The sequence below is a fragment of the Prionailurus bengalensis genome, chromosome A1 (assembly GCF_016509475.1).
Source record: "Prionailurus bengalensis isolate Pbe53 chromosome A1, Fcat_Pben_1.1_paternal_pri, whole genome shotgun sequence".
Classification (NCBI taxonomy): domain Eukaryota; kingdom Metazoa; phylum Chordata; class Mammalia; order Carnivora; family Felidae; genus Prionailurus; species Prionailurus bengalensis.
In genome coordinates this window covers 139,945,504-139,968,772 of record NC_057343.1, presented here as the reverse complement: position 1 = coordinate 139,968,772, position 23,269 = coordinate 139,945,504, and the positions used below count along the sequence as shown (strand labels likewise).

The following is a 23,269-nucleotide window of genomic DNA, read 5'->3' as shown; positions in this document are numbered from 1 at the left end:
AGCATCTACCTGTACTAAACAAGGTCCAGTACTAGAGTTGGGAAGAGGATAAAGTTGCAAATATCATATTATATTTCAAAGTGAATTTTTAAAAGTTTGACTTGCAACAAAGATAAAATAGAGGATGTTTAGGTAATAAGATGCCTCAGTATTTTTAAAATACAAAATTTGAGAAATTAAACATATTTAAGAAGTGATACAAATCATAGGACTATAAGGTCTACCTTGTAGAACCAGTTACAATGCCTTAAGGTCCACAGCCCTCAATTGTACCTGTATTTTGGCTAGAAGGATAAGATTCATCATCAAAGCCAAAAATTATAGATAGATACATACGTATATATATGTGTATATATGTATATATATACGTATATGTATGTGTATATATTTATATACATTATATATGTACATTATATATGTATATAAATAGATACACACACATATACATATATATGTGTGTGTATATATTTATATATTTTGACTATAATTTATTACATATTCCTGGATAAATAACTTCATTTTTTTAAACATGAGAAAACTTTATCTGGCCTGATTTCTATAGTTCCTCAAATATTTATCCTTATCTTTTTGATTCTTCCCTTTCTTCCTGTTCTTGTTTTTTTCTTTTTTTTTTTTTTTTAAGTTTTATTTATTTTGAGAGAGACAGAGACTGTGCGAGTAGGGTAGGAACAGAGAGAGAGGGAGACAGAATCCCAAGCAGACTCCCTGCTGTCTGCACAGAGCCTGACGTGAGACCCAAACCCCCAAAACCATGAGATCATGATCTGAGCCAAAACCAAAAGTCGGACACATAACCCACTTGAGACACCCAGGCACCCCCTTTTCTTTTTCTTCAGTATTTTCAACCTTTGATTCTCTAGAGATTCCTTATTTCTTCTTTCATACATGCTTAAGTTTCTTTACAAATCTTTTACCTGTTTGCCAAGTCTAGCCAGCACCTAAATAAGTGAAACTGCATTACCATTTTTGTTTTATTTTAATTTAAAAATACTTATTTTTGAGAGAAATATAGTGTGAGCAGGGAGAGGCAGAGAGAGAGGGAGACACAGAATCTGAAGCAGGCTCCAGGCTCTGAGCTTGTCAGCACAGAGCCCGATGCGGGGCTCCAGCTTACCAGCCTTGAGATCATGACCTGAGCCGAAGTTGGACACTCAACCAGCTTAGCCACCCAGGCGCCCCACCAATTTTATTTTCTTAACTTACTCCACTTTAGCTCCTGCCTCCTCTATTTCATGAAACTATATTTTTATTTTTTATTAAGAAAAAAGTTTATTTGAGAGAGATTGATTGGGGGAGGGATAGAGAGGAGGAGATAGTGAATACCAAGCAGGCTCTGTGCGGGGCTTGGAGCACAATGCAAAGCCCAGTGCGGGGCTTGAACCCACGAACTGTAAGATCATGACCTGAACTGAAATCGGTTGCTTAACCAACTGAGCCACCCAGGCGCCCCAGTGAAACTGTGTTTTTAAATGACATTTTCTTCTTGTGTTGTAGGACATTTGGACAGTAAAGTGTGTGTTTAAAAAGGGGATTTGTGCACTTCCAGACGTTTATGAGAATATATATTTGTGGTCTTGTTCTCTTTTAAAAACTTACGATTAGGGGCGCCTGGGTGGCTCACTTGGTTGAGCTTCCAACTCTCGATTTCAGCTCAGGTCATATAATCCCAGGATGGTGGAATCAAGCTCCATGTTGGGCTCTGTGCTGAGCATGGAGCTTGCTTGGGATTCTCTCTCTCTTGCTCTCTGCCCCTCCCCCCACTCGTGATTGCTCTCTCTTTCTCTTAAAAAAAAAATATCCTTAAGATTATACTGTACGTACTTCATGTAACCAGTTTCATTTGTCCAGCAACACACTGAGCACATAGTCTTGTAGGTCACCAGTGACACTTAGTGACTTTCCGTACCTAGATCGATTACTGTGACTTCTTCAATATTCCCTAGTCCCGTGTAATGTAGGCCTTATAACACTAGTGCATTTTGGTTTCTAGGTTTTTCCTATCTCTGAAGTTTTGTTTTGCTTTATTACTTAGCTATTCTGCTTCCTTTTTTCCCCTTTATTTGTGGACATCCTGGAAGATTCAGTTCTTGACTTTCTGCTCTTTGGTTCATGTTCTCTCCTTTGAAAATGCATCCAATCCAGTGGTTGAACTCTCATCTCTGTGGGGATGACTAGTAACTCTAGACTTTGAATATTCAGACTGTAATGCTTCAATATTGCTTGTCTCCTGAATATTTTTATGTAGACAGATGTCTTTTATCTTCTTAAATTCAACATAATCTTTATCCTTTCTTATTATTTCTGTATTGGGCCTTTTTTCCTGTAATTTTTTTTTTTTTAATCTTCCATTCTGTTCCCAAACTGAAAACTTGAGGGACAGATTTCTCTCTTCTGCTGCTTCTCACTTTTAGTTACCAACATTCTGGTTTTTTTTAAGCGTTTGCTATGTTTTTCTCATTTTTTTCTTTCAACATTTTTTCCTATCTTAGTTGATCATTGTATGAACTTTATTGTAAATACCTTCTGTGTGCAGTCTATTTTCCATATATTGTCTGGGCAGATAAATTTTTCTAAGTCCTGATTTCAGTATCCGTATGATTGTAGGGATCCTACATAATTCAGACGGATCTATTTCTGAACACTTGAGTGCATCAGTTTTCTAAGTTTTAAAATGATAATCAAATGCCCTCTATTAGAATCTCACTAAGATTCATTAGAACTACTAAACATTACATAGAACTATTTTGTATTGATAAACATTGGAAGAATTTCATAATTGGAGGGCTTGTGTCATCAGCTCACTGATATTTCCGTATTTAATGTGATGTAAGGAGCAGGATTGTTCAAAAAGTGAGCCAGAGTTGACTGGAAAGTTGACTGGAAAATGAACTCAGATCGAGGGCTGTTTTCTTCCAGCAAGAAGCTGTGTCCAAACTGAGCTTCCTCCAAGACTGGCAGTGCTTTCTCCCCTTGGTAGGGTAAACCGTAACTTCCCACAGGCCCCAAAGATGTCAAGTGCTGACCAAGTGTCGTGTAAAGAGCTGGCATCAGCTCTAGTCTCTGGTGCCTTTTTACTGAAAAGGTGCCCGTCAGGCTGGCTCTCTAAAAAGGAAGAACAAGAAGGGAACAGGGTTTCTTCACTGCATCTCAGACCTGTGCTGTGTCTGCAGAGCATCCTGGTCTGTCTGCTGTCTCCATGAGACAGGGGGAGTTTGGTTACTTGTGCCTTCTTTTACCGACCCTGCCTGAGAAGTTTGTCTTTTCCTCAGACTAATTCCTTAACTCATGTCCTATAATGTGGTAAAACTTTATGTTGAGTCCTGGTGCATGACAGGTGGAGACTGGGAACGGACTCTCCTTGCATGACAAATAATAAGTTACCTTAAAATTGTATCCTGACTTACTTTTTTCCCCCATTCATGTAGGAATCTGAATTAGAGCCTCTGAATGGTGAGATAATGGATGATACTCTGAAGGCCTCACTTACAACTGAAGAGGAGGACTCCGCTAGTGAAGTTTTAGATGAAGAAACAAAATTGCAGTCTTTTAATTCCAGTGAAGACTCTGCAACTCTTGGTCCAGTGGTGGCAGAATCTTCAAAACCTCCTGAGACTGTTGCACAGGATAAGGTAAGAGGGAGATAATTTCTTACAGTCCACATGTTCCAGTGTTGGTGACGTGGAAGGGGCATTGCAGTGGATATATTTTCCTCCACTTAATATATATATAGTCCTTCAGGAAAATTAATTATATATTATCACACTACATTAGGTATTTTAAAATAATGCAATCCGTAACGTTCCATAAATTCTAATCTTTGTAACCTTATTCATACATATGTGACTTACGTTAACAAAATGAGTTTTTTTATTTTATATTTTACTTACTTTAAGTATATTTATTTTGAGAGAGAGAGAATGAGCAGAGTAGGGGCAGAGGGAGAGGGAGAAAGAATCCCAAGCGGGCTCTGTGCTGCCACAGCAATCCCGACATGGGGCTCATTCTCAGGAACTGAACCGTGAGATCATGACCGGAGCCGAAATCAAGAGTCGGACACTTAACCAACTGAGGCACCCAGGTGCCCTGAAATGAGTTTTGTTTTGTAGATTTAGAGAAATGCTTAGAAAAACGGATAAAACATAGTTTAACAAATACTCAAATACCTGTTGCTTACATAGTCTATGACCATAGTCTATGACCATTTTAACACGTTTTAATTGGGGAGAGAGATTCGATGAGTGGGGAAAACCTGATGGAATATTTTAAAAGGAGTTTCATTTTTACTTTTGAATATTCCAATTTAAGGCTGAACAACTATTGTATGGCATTATTTTATTAGTGTTTCACTAAATAAATGAATAAAATTTCCACTGCCCTTCCCTTTCATCTAGTGAAGTCATACTCAAACTTAGTGGGATGGCCCAGTGTCACACTCCAGAGGACTCTTGCTTGTGGCTCAAGTAAGAGCAAGACACCAAGAAGTTTTAGTTCATTGATGGTTTTAAAGAAACTTCATAGGAAGGTTAAAATGTCCGAAGTACTTTTATTATGTCTTTAAAGGAGGAGTCAAATGATCACATCAGTTTTGAAAAAATTGACTTGTGTTCAGAGTATGCACACCTGATTAATGAAAGTGACTGAGTACTGAATTCTTTAAAAATGCAGTTCATTGTCACTGAATATTAGTGTCTGAGAATAATTTATGTAAGAACTGTACTGCAAAGGTTTGTTCACCAGGTGTTTTATTTTTAGACCTCACATATAACTGACTCAGAAATGTTGCTAGACGAAGGCCCATCTGATGAAAAAGGGCACACTGAAGAGAAACTACCACTAGTTTCCAGAAAGAAAGCCCATTTTGGGAGTTCAGACAATGTTGGTACTGTCCCAAATGAAGAACGATCTGACAGTGGTTTTCCAAACTCTGTGATAGCTGAATTTTCTGAGGAGTCCATCTCTGAAAATTTATCGCCCAATACTACTTCTTCATTGGAAGACCAAGGTGAGGAGGGGGTACCTGAGCCCCAAGAAACATCTACAGCTCTTCCCCAGAGTTCTTTGATAGAGGTTGAACTTGAAGATGTGCCATTTGCACAGAACGCGGGACAGAAGAACCAGTCAGAGGAACAGTCTGAAGCATCTTCGGAGCAACTGGATCAGTTTACACAGTCAGCAGAGAAAACTGTGGATAGCAGCTCAGAGGAGATAGAAGTGGAGGTGCCTGTGGTCGACAGGCGGAATTTAAGAAGGAAGGCCAAAGGGCATAAAGGACCTGCTAAGAAGAAAGCGAAGCTGACATGAGTCAAGAAGAAATGCAGATGCTAGAACCCTCTTCTTTGTAACATAATTGTTGTTTTTAAAATATGGTAATAAATGGCATGGGGCACAGGGCAAAAATTCTAAAATTTTACTTTGAACTTATTTATGATGCCAGTTTTCCCTCCCCCTTAGGACCTAGGATTCACCATTCTTTTTAATTTTTCAGGCTGTTTGGTGTAAGTACAATTTTTTATTTTTATTAACCATGTTTCGATTTGGGGAAACCAGATCATACTATATTTTCTTTAACAATTGGGACACCTGACCGTTAGTATTTCAGAAAATATAAATTAAACTGAAAGTAGTAGGCTTTCCATTACTTGTAAGGATCACAGAAATCTTTTATACTATGGATTTTAATAGTAAACTTGGTGAAGGTTCCAGAAGTTTTATCTTAAAAAATCAAAACCAATCATTTTTTAAAATGTAGGCATGTCAAAACAAAAATGTCAGTACGTGAAAATATACTTCAACTAAATGACAGCACAAATACAGAAGTTTATGGTGAAGGGTTTATGAAGGTGGTATTTTGGCCTCCTGATTCGTAGCTGTGTAGATGCTGTTTTCTCCTTTGACTTGTGTCTGAGGAAAGGTACAAACTCTGTTTCCAGTTCCATCTTTACAACATCTTATACTAACAATACTGCTAGGGACTTGACTTCGGCATGTCGGCACTCATGATTATATACGTTTCATTTGAAGCTGGGGACTATACTTTTGTCCTCATCCAATTAACATGTATACTTGAGAAGTGTGAGAACCCTTTCTAAGGCTTCTCCTTGATTCTGCCACTGCCTTTACTCTAGAGTTGTATATTCTCCCCAGCTTTTGTCCACTTCCGTAACTCAAGAGAGTGATTCCTACCAAAAGGTCTGCCTGCCTGTCTGCCAGCTTATATCCTTGGCATCCACACCTGGGTAGATTTGGACCATGCCCCCACCACCTTCGATCCGGATGACAAGAATAAGTCTGCCTAGGGAGCTACAGTTAAGAGCTTATATCAAATTGGAGGCTTTGGGTGTTGCTCTGGTCTTGCTCACTCTTAATTTGTTCTTGACAGGTTACCAGCTAGCCTGTATATATACATTGTTACTGTAGCTAAAGGCTTTTGCCTAGGAAAATTAAAAAAAAAAAATCTCATTAAGTATTAGGTGTGCTCAGATTTGCGCTTCTTGTGGAGAATGCTTTGAGACCATTTAGATTGTTTTTAAAACAGAATTGGTCTTTACATGGAAAAAAACAAAACGTTAAGTCTTTCTGCCGTTATCTGAGGTGCTAAGGATCGATGTTGAATGCTTTATCCTAGTCTATGGTCAGGTGAGGTCATTAAATTTTATTTTGAGATACTGATATTTTAGATCTAATAAGCTGAGTTAAATGTTTAAGCAGGTAAAATGACAGTAAATTTTGAATGCTCGTATCCCCTACATTTTCCTTTGTTACTGGTCAGAGGCAAGCCAGATGACTTTACTCCAGATGAAAAATTAAAGCACTTTGGCCATTTGTTTTCTGAACAAATGCTGATTAGTCGAAAAAATAAGTATGACTGGTACTAGTACTAGTGTATCTATCATGTTGATGCCGTTTTATAGATTTTGTGAGAAACTTTACTACCACAATTAGGGAAATAAAGATAGGAAGATTTAGTAAATTCTTAACCTTTCCATTTTTAATTTCCTACAATAGATTTAAAAACCTAACACTTAGATATTTTACTTTTTTACTTGGACTATTCATTATTCTCGGGTATAGTTTAAGAAATTTGAGCTGACAACTCTTGATAGGTGAATATATAGTTGCTGAGTTCACAAAATAATCAGTTATTCGTGTATAAGTGGGGACTAACAGTATACACTCACCTTGTTAAACTTGTTTGGTTTATTCTTAAACAGTAAGAGCATTTTCAGCAATTGCAGAACTTTTTGCTTAGCATACCAGAAAACTTTTGATACATATTATCTCTGACAGAGAATGTTATTTTGGAGTTTGTAGATAGTAGAGAAAGTGAGGTCACGTAGAAAAACCTTACTGTCATGGTTAGTAACATGTTCGTGTCCAGTAAATGAGTTCTGTACTCAGTGAGTATAGAATTGATAACAAAATTTGTCCTCAATAAGGAATCTGAATAAAACGAATCAGATACCTAGTTTTTGCCAAGGCATTGGAAAAACTTCAGAATTAGAGAGGACTGAAATCTGATTTCAGCCAGCCAGTCTAGTTGTTGAGTGTCTAGTCACATTCTATAGTCCTTTGTGGACTGCTTTTTTCTGTTTAGAAGTTTTATTTCTGGAAAAGATTTCACTTCAGTTTGTGTAAATACGTATATATTTCCTTATGTAATATAAAACATATATATTAGCAAAATTTTAGTTCTGCTTTCAAGTTTAAATTCTCCAGTTGCTAGACATCACAGAAATATATTTAAGAATTTATTATAAAGCTCCTCTACAACTTTTAAAGGTGAGAGGATCTATTATGATTTTTTATAAAATCAAATAGCATGACAGAATGTCAGTCTTCTACTTAAAATGTCTATATTCACGGTGTTTCCATTCACTGCAGAATGAACATGGCAAGGTAACAATTACTGGTGATCAATGGTTCGCTTTTAGCTGACCACCAGAACACTACCTAAAATTGTTTCAGTGACTTCAGAAAATTATCTTGAAGGTTTATGATTACATCAAACTGAGTCTTGACGTAGTATCTGAATACCTGCTATTAAGTACTGCTTTACCGTTAGGGATTACCTTCTAAGGTTTGGTCACACCAGCAAACTGATACAGATCTTAATGTAAATAAAGAATTTATACTAACATTACCCATCTGTGTAATAGCATTTTAGAAATTTCTGCCTTGTATGTCCACTAGTGGCTAATCTGATGTTAGGGTGTTAGCCAGTCTTTCATGAGTGTTATTAGTTACAAATGTTAGGCTTCTGTTGGTATATTTAATATCAAGCTTTCTTTGTACATGATAGTTAATTTGCTTATTTTGGGTTCTAAAAGATAAGTGGACCTTAGTTTTGTAGTATTGTGCTTACCTTTAACCTTTTTTTCCCCCCACCTTCCAAAACATAGTCATTCACACATTCCCCGTTTCTATTAGTGGCAAACATCAGTCGTTAAAATCTTAATTGTTAAGAAAAGTTCAGCTTCTGTCATCCTAAAGTAATTGTATCATACTGGATAGTCATTCCCAAGGAAATAGGCTTTCTTTTCCTAAGTGTGTATGTGTTCTAAAACTTCTATGTTTACAGTATTTAGAAAAGATGTTACGTTATTTAGAAGAGCAAGTCTTAACTGAGGTACTCATGTTTGTTTTCTTGGTAGTTTTTTTTGTTTTGTTTTTAAGTTTTAATAGTAGTATGTTTTGTGATTGTTTCCTGGCCTGTGTTTTGATAACTGAATTTGTTTAGACATGAAATAATTTTGTTAAAGGCACAATTAATCACATTGGTTGTACTTTCAAGACAGACTTTAAAAATAAACAATTTAAAACCATTAACGTGATTATAGATTAATGTGATATTACACCTTAAAAGCTCAGAGCTACCAACATTCACATCACAAGAGCACTTTGACTAAGTTACAAAACCTGAAACATGATCTTTTTTATATTATTCACGTTAACTGCAAACAAATTGCTCATAAAGAGCATCAGTGCAGTGTTTTTAAAACTTTTACCTGGAATTACTTACATTTTTAACCCTGTTAAATATATGAAAGTATAAACATTTTAGTGTGGTTTTTTTCCATATATTTTGAGTAGAAAATACAGTTCCTAGTAGATGGAAGTATACATGACTGAGAGGAAGAAAAAATGTGTAAAATACAAAACTAGAGGTGAAAAGATTTTTCTGGACTCTATTTACTGTAGTGTGCCTTCTCTCCTGTACTTTAAATACCTTATAAACAAAGGTTACCAGGGGTTAACCCTACCTTTCTTAGGATTAATGAAGAAAAAAGACTTCAGGTAAGGTCTCAGAAATGACAGTTTCCTAGCATAGGCTCTAGTTTTAAGTGTGCACGAACCTTTATGATAAAAGGTGTTTTCAACTATACTAATTTTTCCAGTAACAAAAAATCTGCATTGCTGAGTATCCACTTCTTAATGCAGATACAGACCAAGATACTTCTACAATTGCTTTTTTAAATGTATTTTTAAATCTTTATTTTGAGAGAGAGAGAGGGAGAGGGGCGGAGAGAGAAAAGACATAGGATCCCAAGCAGGCTCTGCACTGTCAGCACAGAGTGCTGAGTAAGCTCCCCAGCTCCCCTATAATTGCTTTTTAAAACATTATTCAGATTTATGAACGCCTAAATGCTCAACAGACTAAAAAATAAAGACCAATTTGTAAATAAGCCTATTTTAATGTTTCTTACAATAGAATAAATAGTTCTCTTGAAGGCTGCAGATATGTAAGGCTGTTGGGCAGTATTTGGAGAACCACCACAGAAACGGTGTCTTCTTAACTGGTGAGTAGTCTTCAGTAATTGTCAAGAGTTACTTGTCTGAAAGTGCTGTCAAACCAGCAAGACTGCATTTATGCATCCATCGTTTTCAGGATTGTTGGTAACCTGGGCATATTTTCCTGAAGAAAACAACGCGGGGAAAAAGGAGAGATTTAGCTAATAAAAATTAACTTTGCCCAAAATATTTCTAATGGACACTTTTAAGAAAGAAAAAAATAAACGATAGCAGGATCAATGAGATTTTACAAAATCGCTCAAAATCAAACAAGTTCTGGAGGCAATTTTTACATACTATTGTTACACTTTTACAAATAGTGGTCAGCTTCATTCTGTTAGTACGTTGTATTAACAAGCCCTTGTGGATTTACCTGAGCATTGTTGCTTTTCCACACACTTTTCTTACTAGAAAATGCAGTAAGTTTTCATTAAGTTTCAATTTAATCTAGCAACCTATTTTAAAACTGATGTCTGCCAATATGAAGTAGGAGTTAATGACTCATATAAAGACTCAATCAAGAAGTCAGAGTGTACTCTTCAATTGTGAAGAACATTAAAGCTTACCTGGACACTAAAAGCAGAAAACCAAGAAAACGAGGCATGGTGTCTTTCTGTTTTTTATTATTGAAATAGTGTGGCTATGTGTTTGATGTAGGTCTCCCTTCCCCCATTCCTGGGGGAATTCTAATTCCTTCCAATATGTTACTTATAATTGTAACTTTCCATCTGCTTCTTTCATAGTTTCTCTTAAAACAGCCCTAAATCTAAAAATCTAGTACACTTTATAAACTGATATCAATAATCCAAACTAAAAAGAATCACATTCATAACTCTTGTGTCTACAGAAGTATTTTTCGTAAGTTTACGTCTGATTTACATCATTTTTACTTATCCAGCAATTCTGCATTAAAATTTGCTTACATACTTCCTACCAACTTAAAAATTTCAATTTTAGGGTTATAATAGCAGCAGCCCCATATTCCAAACTTTACTTACCCCAAATAACCTTGCCTCCTTGTGTCACAAGGCCCAACTCACTCACGTTCACTTCAATGACAGTACCTTTGGTAATAACACCCAAAGACGTATATAGTGGGGATGAGGGATTCTTTTTTACACCAAGTATTGGCAGGCAAAAGGTGGCTTTCAATTCAGGATGTGTTACATGGGCCTTTTTGAAACGTAAGCCCTAATAAGTCAAACACAAAAACGTTATGAGTCTAAAATGTTAACGATGAGCAATCATCTGCCTTTCCAATGGTCTTCCCCAACAAAAATCCTCATGGATTGACCAATGTCAAATCTTAAGGCATCAAATTAAATATTTATAAATTCTACCGACTACAAACCTGATAAATACATGGGGGAAAAACTCCAAACACATACTCCTGGAGTTGTTACCATGGAGCTTTACCTAGCATCATACTCAGGTTTTCCTCTGTAGTTACGTACATTTACTGAGAACTTGCTATATGCCAGGCACTGTGCTGAAGTGTACAAATAGCTCATTTAAGCATTATAACCTTACAACTCCCGTTTTGTTTTGTTTTTTTATAACATACCGATTGACATGTGAAATGACTTGTTCCCCAGGTTAAATGGCATGTCTCTATATACCTTAGCTATTTTACATGATGAAAAAGGTGGGGTGGACTGTCAGCTTTTCATTGATGGTAATACTGGTCAAAGACTGGAGAAAGCCCAGACATCTTTTACAGAGACCACAGTCACTCAGTCACCTAGATATGGCCTCTTGGGGTGTAGCACTTCAGAAGCCACAACACTCTGCAGTCTCTTAAATTTGATTTTTCCACGTATGGGGTAAGGGTACATCAAGTACTTAGTAATGGACTCTTTAATGAAGCTTGTAATAAACTTACACAGTTGGGAATGCCCTTTGACTAATGCACAATAAGAGACTTATCTGTCAAGCTACAGAAAGCCTAGAACAACATGACCAGTATATTCTCTCCCTACAGAACTGATAAAGTTACCAAACTATATTTAAGAGATTATGAATATGAAATCAAAATAAGAGGCATCCATGATACAATCCAGGGACGGGTCAAGGTTTTCTGTAAAGGGATAGTGAACATTTTAGGTTTTGCAGGCCATATGGTCTCTCCTGCAACTACTCAAAAGTCTGCAGGAAAACACAGCCATAGACATTATGTAAATGAAAGGGCACAGCTGTGTTTCGACAGAAATTTACAGAAACAGACTGTTTGACAACATTTTAATCCGTTAAAAATTATTCAGGTTGAGAAACGGGAACACTGCCAACCTTCCTCTGATTGTTTTTCTAAGCAGGTTAGATATCCAGTGGGGAGAGTAATTCAGTCTGTTTAAAGGGATTTTGCAAAAATACACAGCTGACCCACAAAAACAGGTTTGAATTGCACAAGTCCACTTACATGAAGACTTTTTTTTGATATTTATTTTTCCTTAATGATATTAACTTTTTTTTTTCTTTAAGTAGCCTTCATGCCTAGCGCAGAGTCCAATGTGGGGCTTGAACTCAACCCTGAGATCAAGACCTGAGCTGTGATCAAGAGTCAGATGCATACTTGACTCAACCACCCAAGTGCCCCTTTTTTTCTGGTGCCCCTTTTTCTTTAGCTTTAAGAATACAGTATATGATACACTTAACATACAAAATATGTGTTAATCGACAGTTGATGCCATCAGTAAGGCTTCCAGCAACAGTCTATTAGTTTAGTTTTTGAGGAGTCAAAAGTTGGATGTGGATTTTCAGCTGTGCAGGTGGTGGGCATCCCTAACCCAAGTTGTTCAAGGGTCAACCATATGTTCAATTACATCTTGGGAAAGGGGACCAGACTGGTTTTGACCATTGGTGTCAAAGGAAATTAAAGTCCCACTCTTAAATTCTTTTTCCAGTGATTACATACTGTTTTCAAAAGCATTAATTGCCCTAATAAATAGGATTTGCTTCTTGAAAAAAACTGTCCCTACTGAAGTTTTTGAACTGTTCTCAAATACAACAAGTGTCAGGTATATAGATTACTTGCTGAGTGAGTAAAATGACTTCATGTGGAAAATGAAGGTTCTAATATGCCATCTATTTAAAAATCAGGATCCACTGACACTGTAATGAAAACTACTTTTCATCTCTTGTTTCTTATGAAGACAAGATTCTTGACAGTACAGGAAAATTCCTAAGCCATCCCTGTCAATAACTTAAAATAACAAAAACAGCCTAAAAAATGTTTTTCAATCTCTTTTCATATCAATTTCAGGAATTTCAGGAAATTCTACTTTACCCAATTTAACACAGCAACCAATATTTAATCCATCCCACTCTGGCAAGGGACTTACCATTGGCCTAATGAATCTTTCATATTTAGGTGGTTTTCGAGTAAAGCCATCTCCAACAAAGCAGACTTTTGTAACCATCCTCTTCCATGCTTTCTTCTTTCTCTTTCCTGTTCGAATAACTTTTAATACTTCTGTTTCTCCCTGGGCACGAACTTTGGGCAAAGGGACTTCCCATTTTCCCTAAAAACAGACCATCATTTAAATTTGTTAGTAAACGGCAATGAGAATGAAAAATCAAATTTTTTTCCTAAACCCACAAGATTTTGGCTCAACTGTATCTAGAGGTCTGTACTGTCTCCTCACAAGCCCCAAATTAATTGGAATTAATGAAGTTTCATATTATGAACACATTAAATAAAATGGTTTGCTTAAGCTAAAAATCTTAATGGCTTGTTATGGATGAAAAATGCCACCTGTAATAAGTCAATGACTTCTTGAAACTATATGTGCTGACTACCAAATAGTTCATATGTAAAATTAGAAGACTGGTTCCACCTCTTAATATATCTATTTTTACCTCAAGTGAACTGTTAGATTTTATTACTAGTAAGACAAAATCATCACCACATACTTTGAACCTCCCTAGAATGCAAATTATTTGAAAAAAGTGAAAGGCAGTATAAAAAATCTGACTTTGGGGTATCTGGGTGGCTCAGTCAATTAAATGTCCAACTCTTGGTTTTGGCTTAGGTCACGATCTCACAGTTTATGAGATCCAGCTCCACGTCAGGCTCTGCGCTGACAGCGAGGAGGCTGCTTGGGATTCTCTGTCTCTGCCCCTCCCCTGCTCTCTCTCAAAATAAATAAACACTGGAAAATTAAGTATTTAATAACTTTTAAAAAAATACTAAAAATTTTTTTTGACTTATTACTAACACATAGGTTCTAGAAGCAGTTCTACCATTTCATAGATCTGTGAGCATGAAGAATGATTTACAACCTCCTGGACTTCAGTCTTTTTATTTGTAAAATGAGGAGCGGTTAAGTAGATAACCTCTAAAGTTTGTTTTGGTGCTCAAGTTATACCATTCTAAATGCAGATTCTTACACACCAAAAAAACAGTGTGGTTTTTTTTATTTAAAAAAAAATTTTTTTTTTTCAACTTTTTTTTTTTTTTGGGGGGGACAGAGAGAGACAGAGCATGAACGGGGGAGGGGCAGAGAGAGAGGGAGACACAGAATGGGAAACAGGCTCCAGGCTCCGAGCCATCAGCCCAGAGCCTGACGCGGGGCTCGAACTCACAGACCGCGAGATCGTGACCTGGCTGAAGTCGGACGCTTAACCGACTGCGCCACCCAGGCGTCCCAACAGTGTGGTTTTTAAAATCAAATTTGGAGGGGCGCCTGGGTGGCGCAGTCGGTTAAGCGTCCGACCAGCCAGGTCACGATCTCGCGGTCCGTGAGTTCGAGCCCCGGGTCAGGCTCTGGGCTGATGGCTCAGAGCCTGGAGCCTGTTTCCGATTCTGTGTCTCCCTCTCTCTCTGCCCCTCCCCCGTTCATGCTCTGTCTCTCTCTGTCCCAAAAATAAATAAATGTTGAAAAAAAAAATTAAAAAAAAAAAAATAAAAAAAATAAAATGAAATTTGGAGACTGAAAATTCTTTAAATATAGATACCACATATTCTGTTGCTACCTAGATTTCTGTCAATTTATCCACAGGTGTTTAAAAACAGTACCTATATCTTTTCCTGTTTTTAGCAGAATTTAACCTAATTTGACACAAGCGCAATTTAGTAATGTTGTTAAAAATTCTGAATTTTTATATAAGTCAAATCAATTAGAGGGTTTTTCACTATTCTACTTCTGAACAAATTTTAGCACAGTAGGGCAGCAAAAAACCAGCAGTCGTATCTTTCTCTGCAAGAGCACAACACTAGGAGGTGTCAAATGTAGGAAGTTGTTAAAACTCTGAATTTGAGATGCACTGCTAACTTTTTAAGTACTTTTTTACACTAAAGATGTGTGGTATTCTAATACATTTTTAAAAAGCTGTTAAACACTAACGTGTTCTGGTGATGAGAAAGTAAATATTTTATTAAATAATACAAAATGAAATTTACAAAGACTTTGATACCTGAATAATGGGAATAGTAGCTGGATTTCATGTATCCAATTAAACTGAAGGAAGAAAACTAAGATTAAATTTAAGTAATTCCCTCCTGAACAAAAAAGAAATAAATGCTTCAATTTTCATTACTTACTGCTTTCTCTTTTCGTTTTTGTTTAATCATATTGGAAAGTACTTTAGCTCGGGACTGTCCCTCCCTGTCCAGCAGATACGCAGGTACTGCTCCTTGTGGAGTCTTTTCATCATTCTTTTGCTTGGTGTTTCTCTTTTCATGCATCTTGATACTATCAAGAAAGAAAAAGATTCAAGATTATCCGTTTTAAAACCTATTACTAAAAAGACATTAACTTGTTACAACAAAGAAATGATCACTTACGTCTTTTTCATTTGTATTTTCTCAGCATGGCGCTGTTTATGGTAGAGCTTAGCTTTCAGACCAATCATCTTTTTTGCCTTCTTTGAACGTTCATGAGCCTCTCGACCTTCCTTCTTTCTCTTTTTCTCATGGTAATCCAAACGATAGCCATAGCGCTTCCGGTGTAACTCAATATATTCGTTTTGTGGCTGTAACAATGCAAGAAACATTGATTTTAAAAATGACAGAATTATGTTAAAAAACTTTCTGAGCACCATATGAAGTATAGAAGGCCTTATGTCATCCAAATGTTCACTTGGTTAAGTAACTCTTGTGCTATTAAGCCTAGTCAGGTGAGTTAAAAAATGTTTGATCCTGGATGATGTCAGGCATCAGGATTCACATCTGTAATAATCTCAGTGAAAGTTTCTGTTCATTGAAAGGAACTTTCAAAATCCACTGGCCCACAAAAAGGATGACCTGATTCCAGGATCTTTTTTTTTTTTCTTAACATCAGTAATCTGGTTTTTCAATATCGTCATCATTATCCTTTTTATTTAAAAAATTAGTAAGTCAGTTTTATTTACATACAATTTACATATAATGAAATGTGCCCTTTTAAGGTGCAGGTGTACAGTTTTAAGTTTTAACAAACTAGAACAATTTTGTAACCACCACAATCAGAGGAGTAAGAGAGTCTTTCGATTACCTCAGAAAACTTCCTTGTATATCTTTGAAAGCAATCCTTTTTTCCACCTCCAATCTGTATGTAGTATATTACTCTAGTTTTGCCTTTTGCAGAGCATAGAAACTTACATATTAACAATTTGTAGCCTTTTGCGTGTAGCTTTTCACTTAAGGCTTTTGAGATCCCCCACGTTGTTACATTCATCAGTACCTCAATCCTTGTTACTGCCTTGAGTCCCAGGTACGGATATACTGACCAGCTGATGGGTATTTGGGTTGTTCCCAGTTTTTAGCGAATTAACACGCGCCCATAAGCCTTTTGTGTGGTCATATGCCAAACTGCTTTCAAAAGTGGTTGTACTCTTTTGCTGTCACCAGCAACGCCTCGGATCCCCTTTTGCTTTTTAAGGGCCAGTTTTATTTTACATGGCCACTTTTATTTTAAACATGTGGCCACAGTCCATTTGTATTTTAAGACTGCAAAAATAAAACAATGACGCAGTCAACTCCAGCACAGAGAATAATGCCGAGTGACAGTCAACCAGGTACTACGTATCAGCTGCGGTGTTTTCAACCGCTATCACATAAACGTTGCGGCAACCACCAGGAAGGTACGTGGGAATACCACTTTGCAGAGAAACACTAAAGATTCAGTAGAAAGAGGGCAGATGTGGCAGATCTGTGCTGTATGCCTGGCTCCGTTTCCTCAGCAATAAAACGAGGCGGCAGAGGGATATCGCTAGGCTCTGGCACTGACGACACACAACACGTGGCGAAGCCGGCAATTTAACAGACTCTGTGTCCCCCAAAACAAGTTTTTTTTCACTCAACCGAGCCCACCCTTCCCTTCAGCAGTACCTCCCTTCCGCCTACCACCCGTCACCCCAGGGCCCCCGCCCCAGGGCCCTCGCCCTCCACCAGCTCGGTAGCCCTACGACCCGAGCTCCCGAAACTACCCCCCTCACCATGGTGACAGCCGCAGAGCCGCCGGGTGCAGGTGCCGGGGCGCAAAGAAGCTCTCAACTTTCGGGTCTCACAGACCCGCGAGTTCACTCCACGCACCCCGACGGGAAAGAGTTCTAAAACGACCGAGTGCGGAGAAAGCGCGACACATCAGTTCCGAACCTGGGGTTTTGACGTTTAGATAGAAGGGCGGAAGTTGCCGACAGGAGGCATTTGGGTGGTGCACCGCCGGAAGTGGTGGAGTGCGGCGGCCGGAGGACGTGGGTGAGGAAGCCGGAGGACGTGGGTGAGGAAGCTCGAAGTTCCTTTCTGGTGGTACTAGGGCTTTCGCCGAAGTAGTGTATCGTGACGGTGAGGCCTTTGCGGACTTCGGCGCGGTCTGCACCGGCGGCTCTCAGCACCTGGCGGGAAAAAGCCGACCTCCGGTATGCGCTCCAGTGCCAGGTGGGTCGCGGACCGCGCGTTGCGACTCCCGCGTGCCTATGACCCTGCCCCCTTGGCCGCCGTGCCCCCTTGTGGGATACAACAGCCAGCCACGGAGGAGGAGGAAAGGATCCCCCCCCCCCCGCCCCGAAGGCCTTCATCCTCCCCCTCAATCTCAGTGTATGGATTCGAGGCAGTTTTTCATGGCTCTATCTTCTAATGTGATTTATTTTCTTTAAAACCCTAATTCTGACATTTGTGCATTTTCAGGTGCAATACATTACGTAATCTCTCTTCCTAGAATACACTTCCCCCAGGTATTGCTTCACACGCTTGAGTTCTTTGCTTAAATGTCATTTATTTTTGTTTTGTTTTTTAATTTATTTTATTTTACTTTATTTTTTTAATTTACATCCAAGTTAGCGTATAGTGCAACGTGATTTCAGGAGTAGACTCCTTAGTGCCCCTTACCCATTTAGCCCACCCCCCTTCCCGCAGCCCCTCCAGGAACCCTCTGTTTGTTCTCCATATTTAAGAGTCTTTTCTGTTTTGTCACCCTCCCTGTTTTTATATTATATTTCCTTCCCTTCCCTTGTGTTTATCTGTTCTGTCTTAAAGTCCTCATGTGATTGAAATCATATATTTGTCTTTTTCTAATTTCGCTTAGCATAATACCCTCCAGTTCCATCCACATAGTTGCAAATGGCAAGATTTCATTCTTTTTGATTGCCGAGTGATACTCCATTGTATGTATGTGTGTGTGTGTGTGTGTATGTATATGTGTATGTGTATATATATATATATGTATGTATATATATACACCACGTCTTTATCCATTCGTCCATCGATAGACATTTGGGCTCTTTCCATACTTTGGCTATTGTTGATAGTGCTGCTATAAACATTGGGGTGCATGTGTCCTTTCAAAACAGCACACCTGTATCCCTTGGATAAATGCCTAGTAGTGCTATTGCTGGGTCCTGCGGTAGTTCTGTTTTTAGTTTTTTGAGGAACCTCCATACTGTTTTCCAGAGTGGCTGCACCAGCTTGCACTCCCACCAACAATGCAAAAGAGATCCTTTCTCCGCATCCTCCCCAACATCTGTTGTCGCCTGAGTTGTTAATGTTAGCTATTCTGACACGTGTAAGGTGGTATCTCATTGTGGTGTTGATTTGTATTTCCCTGATGATGACTGATGTTGAGCATTTTTTCATGTGTTGGTTGGTCATCTGGATGTCTTCTTTGGAGAAGTGTCTATTCATGTCTTTTGCCCATTTCTTCACTGGATTATTTGTTTTTTGGGTGTTGAGTTTGATAAGTTCTTTATAGATTTTGGATACTAACCGTTTATCTGATATGTCATTTGCAAATGTCTTCTCTCAGCTTAAATGTCATTTAAATGTCACTTGAGTAAGTGACCTTGGTTACAGTTACTGCCCAATTTTTCTTTCCTAATTCTCTGTAGCACGTATTACCATATGAGATGCTATGTATTTTATTTATTCTTTTTGTCTATTTCCACCAAATAAGATATAGACAGTATGAACCCAAGGATGTCTTTTGTACACTAATTTTATTTTATTTTATTTTATTTTATTTTATTTTATTTTATTTTATTTTATTTTATTTTATTGTATTAATTTTTTTTAAATATATGAAATTTATTGTCAAGTTTGTTTCCATACAACACCCAGTGCTCATTCCAAAAGATGCCCTCTTCAGTACCCATCACCCACCCTCCCCTCCCTTCCACCCCCCATCAGCCCTCAGTTTGTTCTCATTTTTTTTTTTTCAACGTTTATTTATTTTTGGGACAGAGAGAGACAGAGCATGAACGGGGGAGGGGCAGAGAGAGAGGGAGACACAGAATCGGAAACAGGCTCCAGGCTCTGAGCCATTAGCCCAGAGCCCGACGCGGGGCTCGAACTCACGGACCGCGAGATCGTGACCTGGCTGAAGTCGGACGCTTAACCGACTGCGCCACCCAGGCGCCCCTGTTCTCATTTTTTAAGAGTCTCTTATGCTTTGGCTCTCTCCCACTCTAACCTCTCTTTTTTTTTTTCCTTCCCCTCCCCCATGGGTTCCTGTTAAGTTTCTCAGGATCCACATAACAGTGAAAACATATCGGGGCGCCTGGGTGGCGCAGTCGGTTGAGCGTCCGACTTCAGCCAGGTCACGATCTCGCAGTCCGTGAGTTCGAGCCCCGCGTCGGGCTCTGGGCTGATGGCTCAGAGCCTGGAGCCTGTTTCCAATTCTGTGTCTCCCTCTCTCTCTGCCCCTCCCCTGTTCATGCTCTGTCTCTCTCTGTCCCAAAAATAAATAAATGTTGAAAAAAAAATTAAAAAAAAAAAAACAAAAAAAACAAAAAAAAAAAACATATGGTATCTGTCTTTCTCTGTATGGCTTATTTCACTTAGCATATCACTCTCCAGTTCCGTCCACGTTGCTACAAAGGGCCATATTTCGTTCTCATTGCCACATAGTACTCCATTGTGTATATAAACCACAGTTTCTTTATCCATTCGTCAGTTGATGGACATTTAGGCTCTTTCCATAATTTGGCTATTGTTGAGAGTGCTGCTGTAAACGTTGGGGTACAAGTGCCCCTATGCATCAGAAATTTTAATCCCTTTACTTAGAAGGCAGTGGTAGATACAACAACAGTAAATTCTTGTTGAATAAATGAACTTAATTCTCATACTGATCCCGTAGTGTTGTAGATGGAAAGATAGGCTCAGAGATTTTAACTGATATATTAAAGATCACAGAATTGGGACTCCAGCAAGTCCTCTAAACTAGTAGGATCTTTGCACCACAAGGGAAGGGTCCACTTGAAGTTTGTATTATAATTAGAAGTTTATGAAAAGTTTTTAAAAGACTTTCATTGCATTGTAACATACACGCAGAAAAATGCATACTATAGACATATGCTTCAGTGAGTTTTCAGACTCTGACCACACCCTGTAATTCACACCCGAATCAAGAAGTTATATTAGCCTGCACCTCAGAAGTCCTCCTCATGCCTCTTTCCAGTCACTGGACTCCCAAGTAGAAGAACTATCCTGACTTGTAGCAGAATGGATTAGCTTTGCCCATTTTATACTTTACATAATAGGAATCATACAGTATGAACCCTTTTGTGTTGGTTTCGTTTGGTTAACATTGTGAAATTTATCCTTATTGTTTCCTGTTGTAGTTCTTTCAGCTTATGGAAACTTTTAGTAGGTTTAAGTTGTGAGATCATCAGTATGTTTTTTCGTTTATGATTGTCAAAGCCACTCATGCACTCTTTGCCTTTTGAATCAAGAACAGAAAATAAATGAAGTTCTAAAGGTTAAGCAGTTGTCACATTTTGATTTGTGTAAAATAGAGGAGGCAAAGTGGTTGGCTGTGTTGTTTATCATTTGTTCTTACTTTCAGCTGTGATTGCAGGTTAAAAATGGTTGCTTAAGCAGATTAATGTCAGCAAAACTCTTTTAGAGAAACTTACTTCCTTATATATGGTAGTAGCCAAATTGGATATCATCACTTCTTTTTACCTATTAAAGTCTATAGTAGCTATCTGTTGTTTGCATGCTGGCAGTTAGAAGCATAAAAGTGCATTCTTCTGATCTGGATGAAACTTTAGGTAGAATTTATTGATACCGATGAGATTATAAGTGAAACGTCCGGAGGTTGTGAAAGCTGATTTATAAATTGATTGTGTGTGGTTAAAAAAGTCAAGCTTCTTTACATTAAAGAATAGGTATGGTAAGACCTTTGTAAAAATTGCCATGAATGAAATAGTTACTACTGTGATATGCATGAGACAGAATAGAATTTTTAAAGCTAACCTTTTTCTTGAGGTTGGGGATCATGTGTTACTTACTTTTTTTATTTCTGATAACCAACTCCCTGTGTTGCTGCAGTAAATGTAGATGAACCGGGGAATTGTGAAGTGCTTTATCAGTCCAGTTGATCTAAATTTAAGAGTATCTTTACCTGAGCTTTTTTTTTCCTTTAGCGAGTAAAAGTTAATTGGGCAAACTTTTTTCTTGAATGAAGTTAAAGGCTAGAACTGGTTTTTAAAATTTAGATAAAATGTACCTCACTTTAGATGATTTGTTTTAGAACTTCTGCTAGAAATAAATAAAAACGAGTGTTTAGATTGATAGCATGAGATGACCTAGTCAACATAAAGAGAAAAAGCAAAGATATTAGGGATTGACATTAATCAATAATAAACATATTGGGCTAATTCAAACTTGATATTTTTCTAAAAAACATTGAATATGATACAAATCTGAAATGAAGTTTCTACTTGAGAAATTACTAAGTACAGTGACAAATATCTGCAAACAGACCATTTGAACTTGATGCTGTAGCATCTTTTTTCATATATTACTTGATTCTTAGCAACATCATCTTCATTTTGCTTGCATGCTGATGTATTTTGTGCTTGTTCTTTAGTGGTCCATGATTTCTGTTTTTGTATATTAAGTTTTACAGGCATGATTCTCTACTCATGTTTTAAAAAACAAACCCTGAGTTCTTTGTATTTGTTCATAGTGTAACTTGTTGCTAGTAATGTAGAATGGGTAGTTCGCCTTTTTCCCCCTCATTATTGCTTTTGTTCCATCAGGTGTTACAACGTTTAGTGAGTTCTTTATTCTCCAAGGCCAAAGGAGGTCTGGGCCTTATAGAATAACTCACTTTATAGCACCACTAGTAGGCATCCATTTTTGTTGAAGATCATTGATCCACAGGGAAGAAGAAAATCACTGGAGGGCCCTAAATCAACTTAATAGATCAAAAAGTGTAGCATTGTGCTGGGCAGTGTTAGTGGAAGATCCTTCCATTTGGAGAGCTCACAGTAGTGGAGATAGCTTATAAATATTTTATATGTCGTGAGTAAATATAAGTTCTGAGTGTTATAAAAACATAGAGAAGGTGGTATTAAAACTTTCTAGGAAATTAGGAAAAGGTTCCAAGCTGGGACTTGAAGGTTGAATGGAAATTTACCAGGTGTGGGGTCTTGGGGATTCTAGGACTGCTTTCAGGCCGTGGCAACATTACATACAAAGATGTGAAGATGCCATAGCATGGTGTTCCTGGGGAATTTTGGCTACAGCTCTCTGGTTTAGAGTAGGGAATAGGAGAGTACAAGTCATGAAGGTAGTTTGGGACAGGTTTTGTTGTATTAAGAACCTTTAAATGTTTTGAGTAGGGAAGTGACAAGAGGATGTTTTTTATTTGAAGGATATGTGTAAAGAATGGATTAAAGCATTATTTCCCACTTCAGTGATTTGAGTACTACTTTTTGAGACTGGTCATATCTGAATGTCAGCTATGTTATTATTTCCTTAATATTTTTCCTTAAATTCACCTTTTAAAGCAAATTATTTTAATTTCTTAAGTATTACTGTCTACAAAATGGATTCTCTTGGCTAGTTTTTCTGATATTTGGTAAATCATTTTTTTTTTCTTAGAACCTAAAATAATCATGGGCATTCACTTGGGGAAACAGGGTGTTGGAATAAGTTTTAAAAATGTAGCTAAAGGAACTCTTCACACTCTTAAAAATGATTCAGAACTCCAAAGAGTTTTGTTTATGTGTGTTATAATTCATATTCAATCTTTAGATA

The 23,269-nt window shown here is 37.7% G+C and overlaps 3 protein-coding genes across 12 annotated transcripts in view; 2 read left to right on the top strand and 1 right to left on the bottom strand.

The window, feature by feature from the left end:
- Positions 1–8,843, top strand: part of FAM169A (family with sequence similarity 169 member A) — a 97,097-nt gene extending 88,254 nt beyond the window's left edge. For 7 of the 8 annotated variants that reach the window (XM_043592029.1, XM_043592038.1, XM_043592025.1 and 4 more), the window contains 2 exons: positions 3,447–3,650; positions 4,774–8,843. In XM_043592029.1, coding sequence (XP_043447964.1) covers positions 3,447–3,650; positions 4,774–5,322 — 753 coding nt within the window. In that variant the 3' untranslated portion in view covers positions 5,323–8,843. The remainder of the gene's footprint in view (positions 1–3,446; positions 3,651–4,773) is intronic. The other variant, XM_043592059.1, reaches the window with a different exon arrangement.
- An 850-nt stretch (positions 8,844–9,693) lies between these two features.
- NSA2 (NSA2 ribosome biogenesis factor) lies at positions 9,694–17,454 on the bottom strand. Its single transcript, XM_043592081.1, has 6 exons — positions 17,224–17,454; positions 15,593–15,780; positions 15,350–15,500; positions 13,149–13,328; positions 10,809–11,001; positions 9,694–9,934 (listed from the first exon to the last, which is right to left on the bottom strand). The coding sequence occupies exons 1-6, from the start codon at positions 17,224–17,226 to the stop codon at positions 9,867–9,869; spliced, it is 783 nt and encodes a 260-aa protein (XP_043448016.1). The 5' UTR covers positions 17,227–17,454; the 3' UTR covers positions 9,694–9,866.
- Positions 17,455–17,551: 97 nt separating this feature from the next.
- GFM2 (GTP dependent ribosome recycling factor mitochondrial 2) overlaps positions 17,552–23,269 on the top strand; it is a 75,284-nt gene continuing 69,566 nt past the window's right edge. For all 3 annotated transcript variants that reach the window (XM_043591971.1, XM_043591979.1, XM_043591986.1), the window contains exon 1: positions 17,552–17,665. The gene's annotated coding sequence lies outside the window, so the exon portion shown is untranslated. The remainder of the gene's footprint in view (positions 17,666–23,269) is intronic.

Coding starts and splice junctions, on each gene's coding strand:
- NSA2 (XM_043592081.1), bottom strand. Junction 11,002..13,148: donor AAAGATTCATTAGGCCAATG/GTAAGTCCCTTG, acceptor TTGACTTATTAG/GGCTTACGTTTCAAAAAGGC. Junction 9,935..10,808: donor AGGAGGCAAGGTTATTTGGG/GTAAGTAAAGTT, acceptor TGTTTTCTTCAG/GAAAATATGCCCAGGTTACC.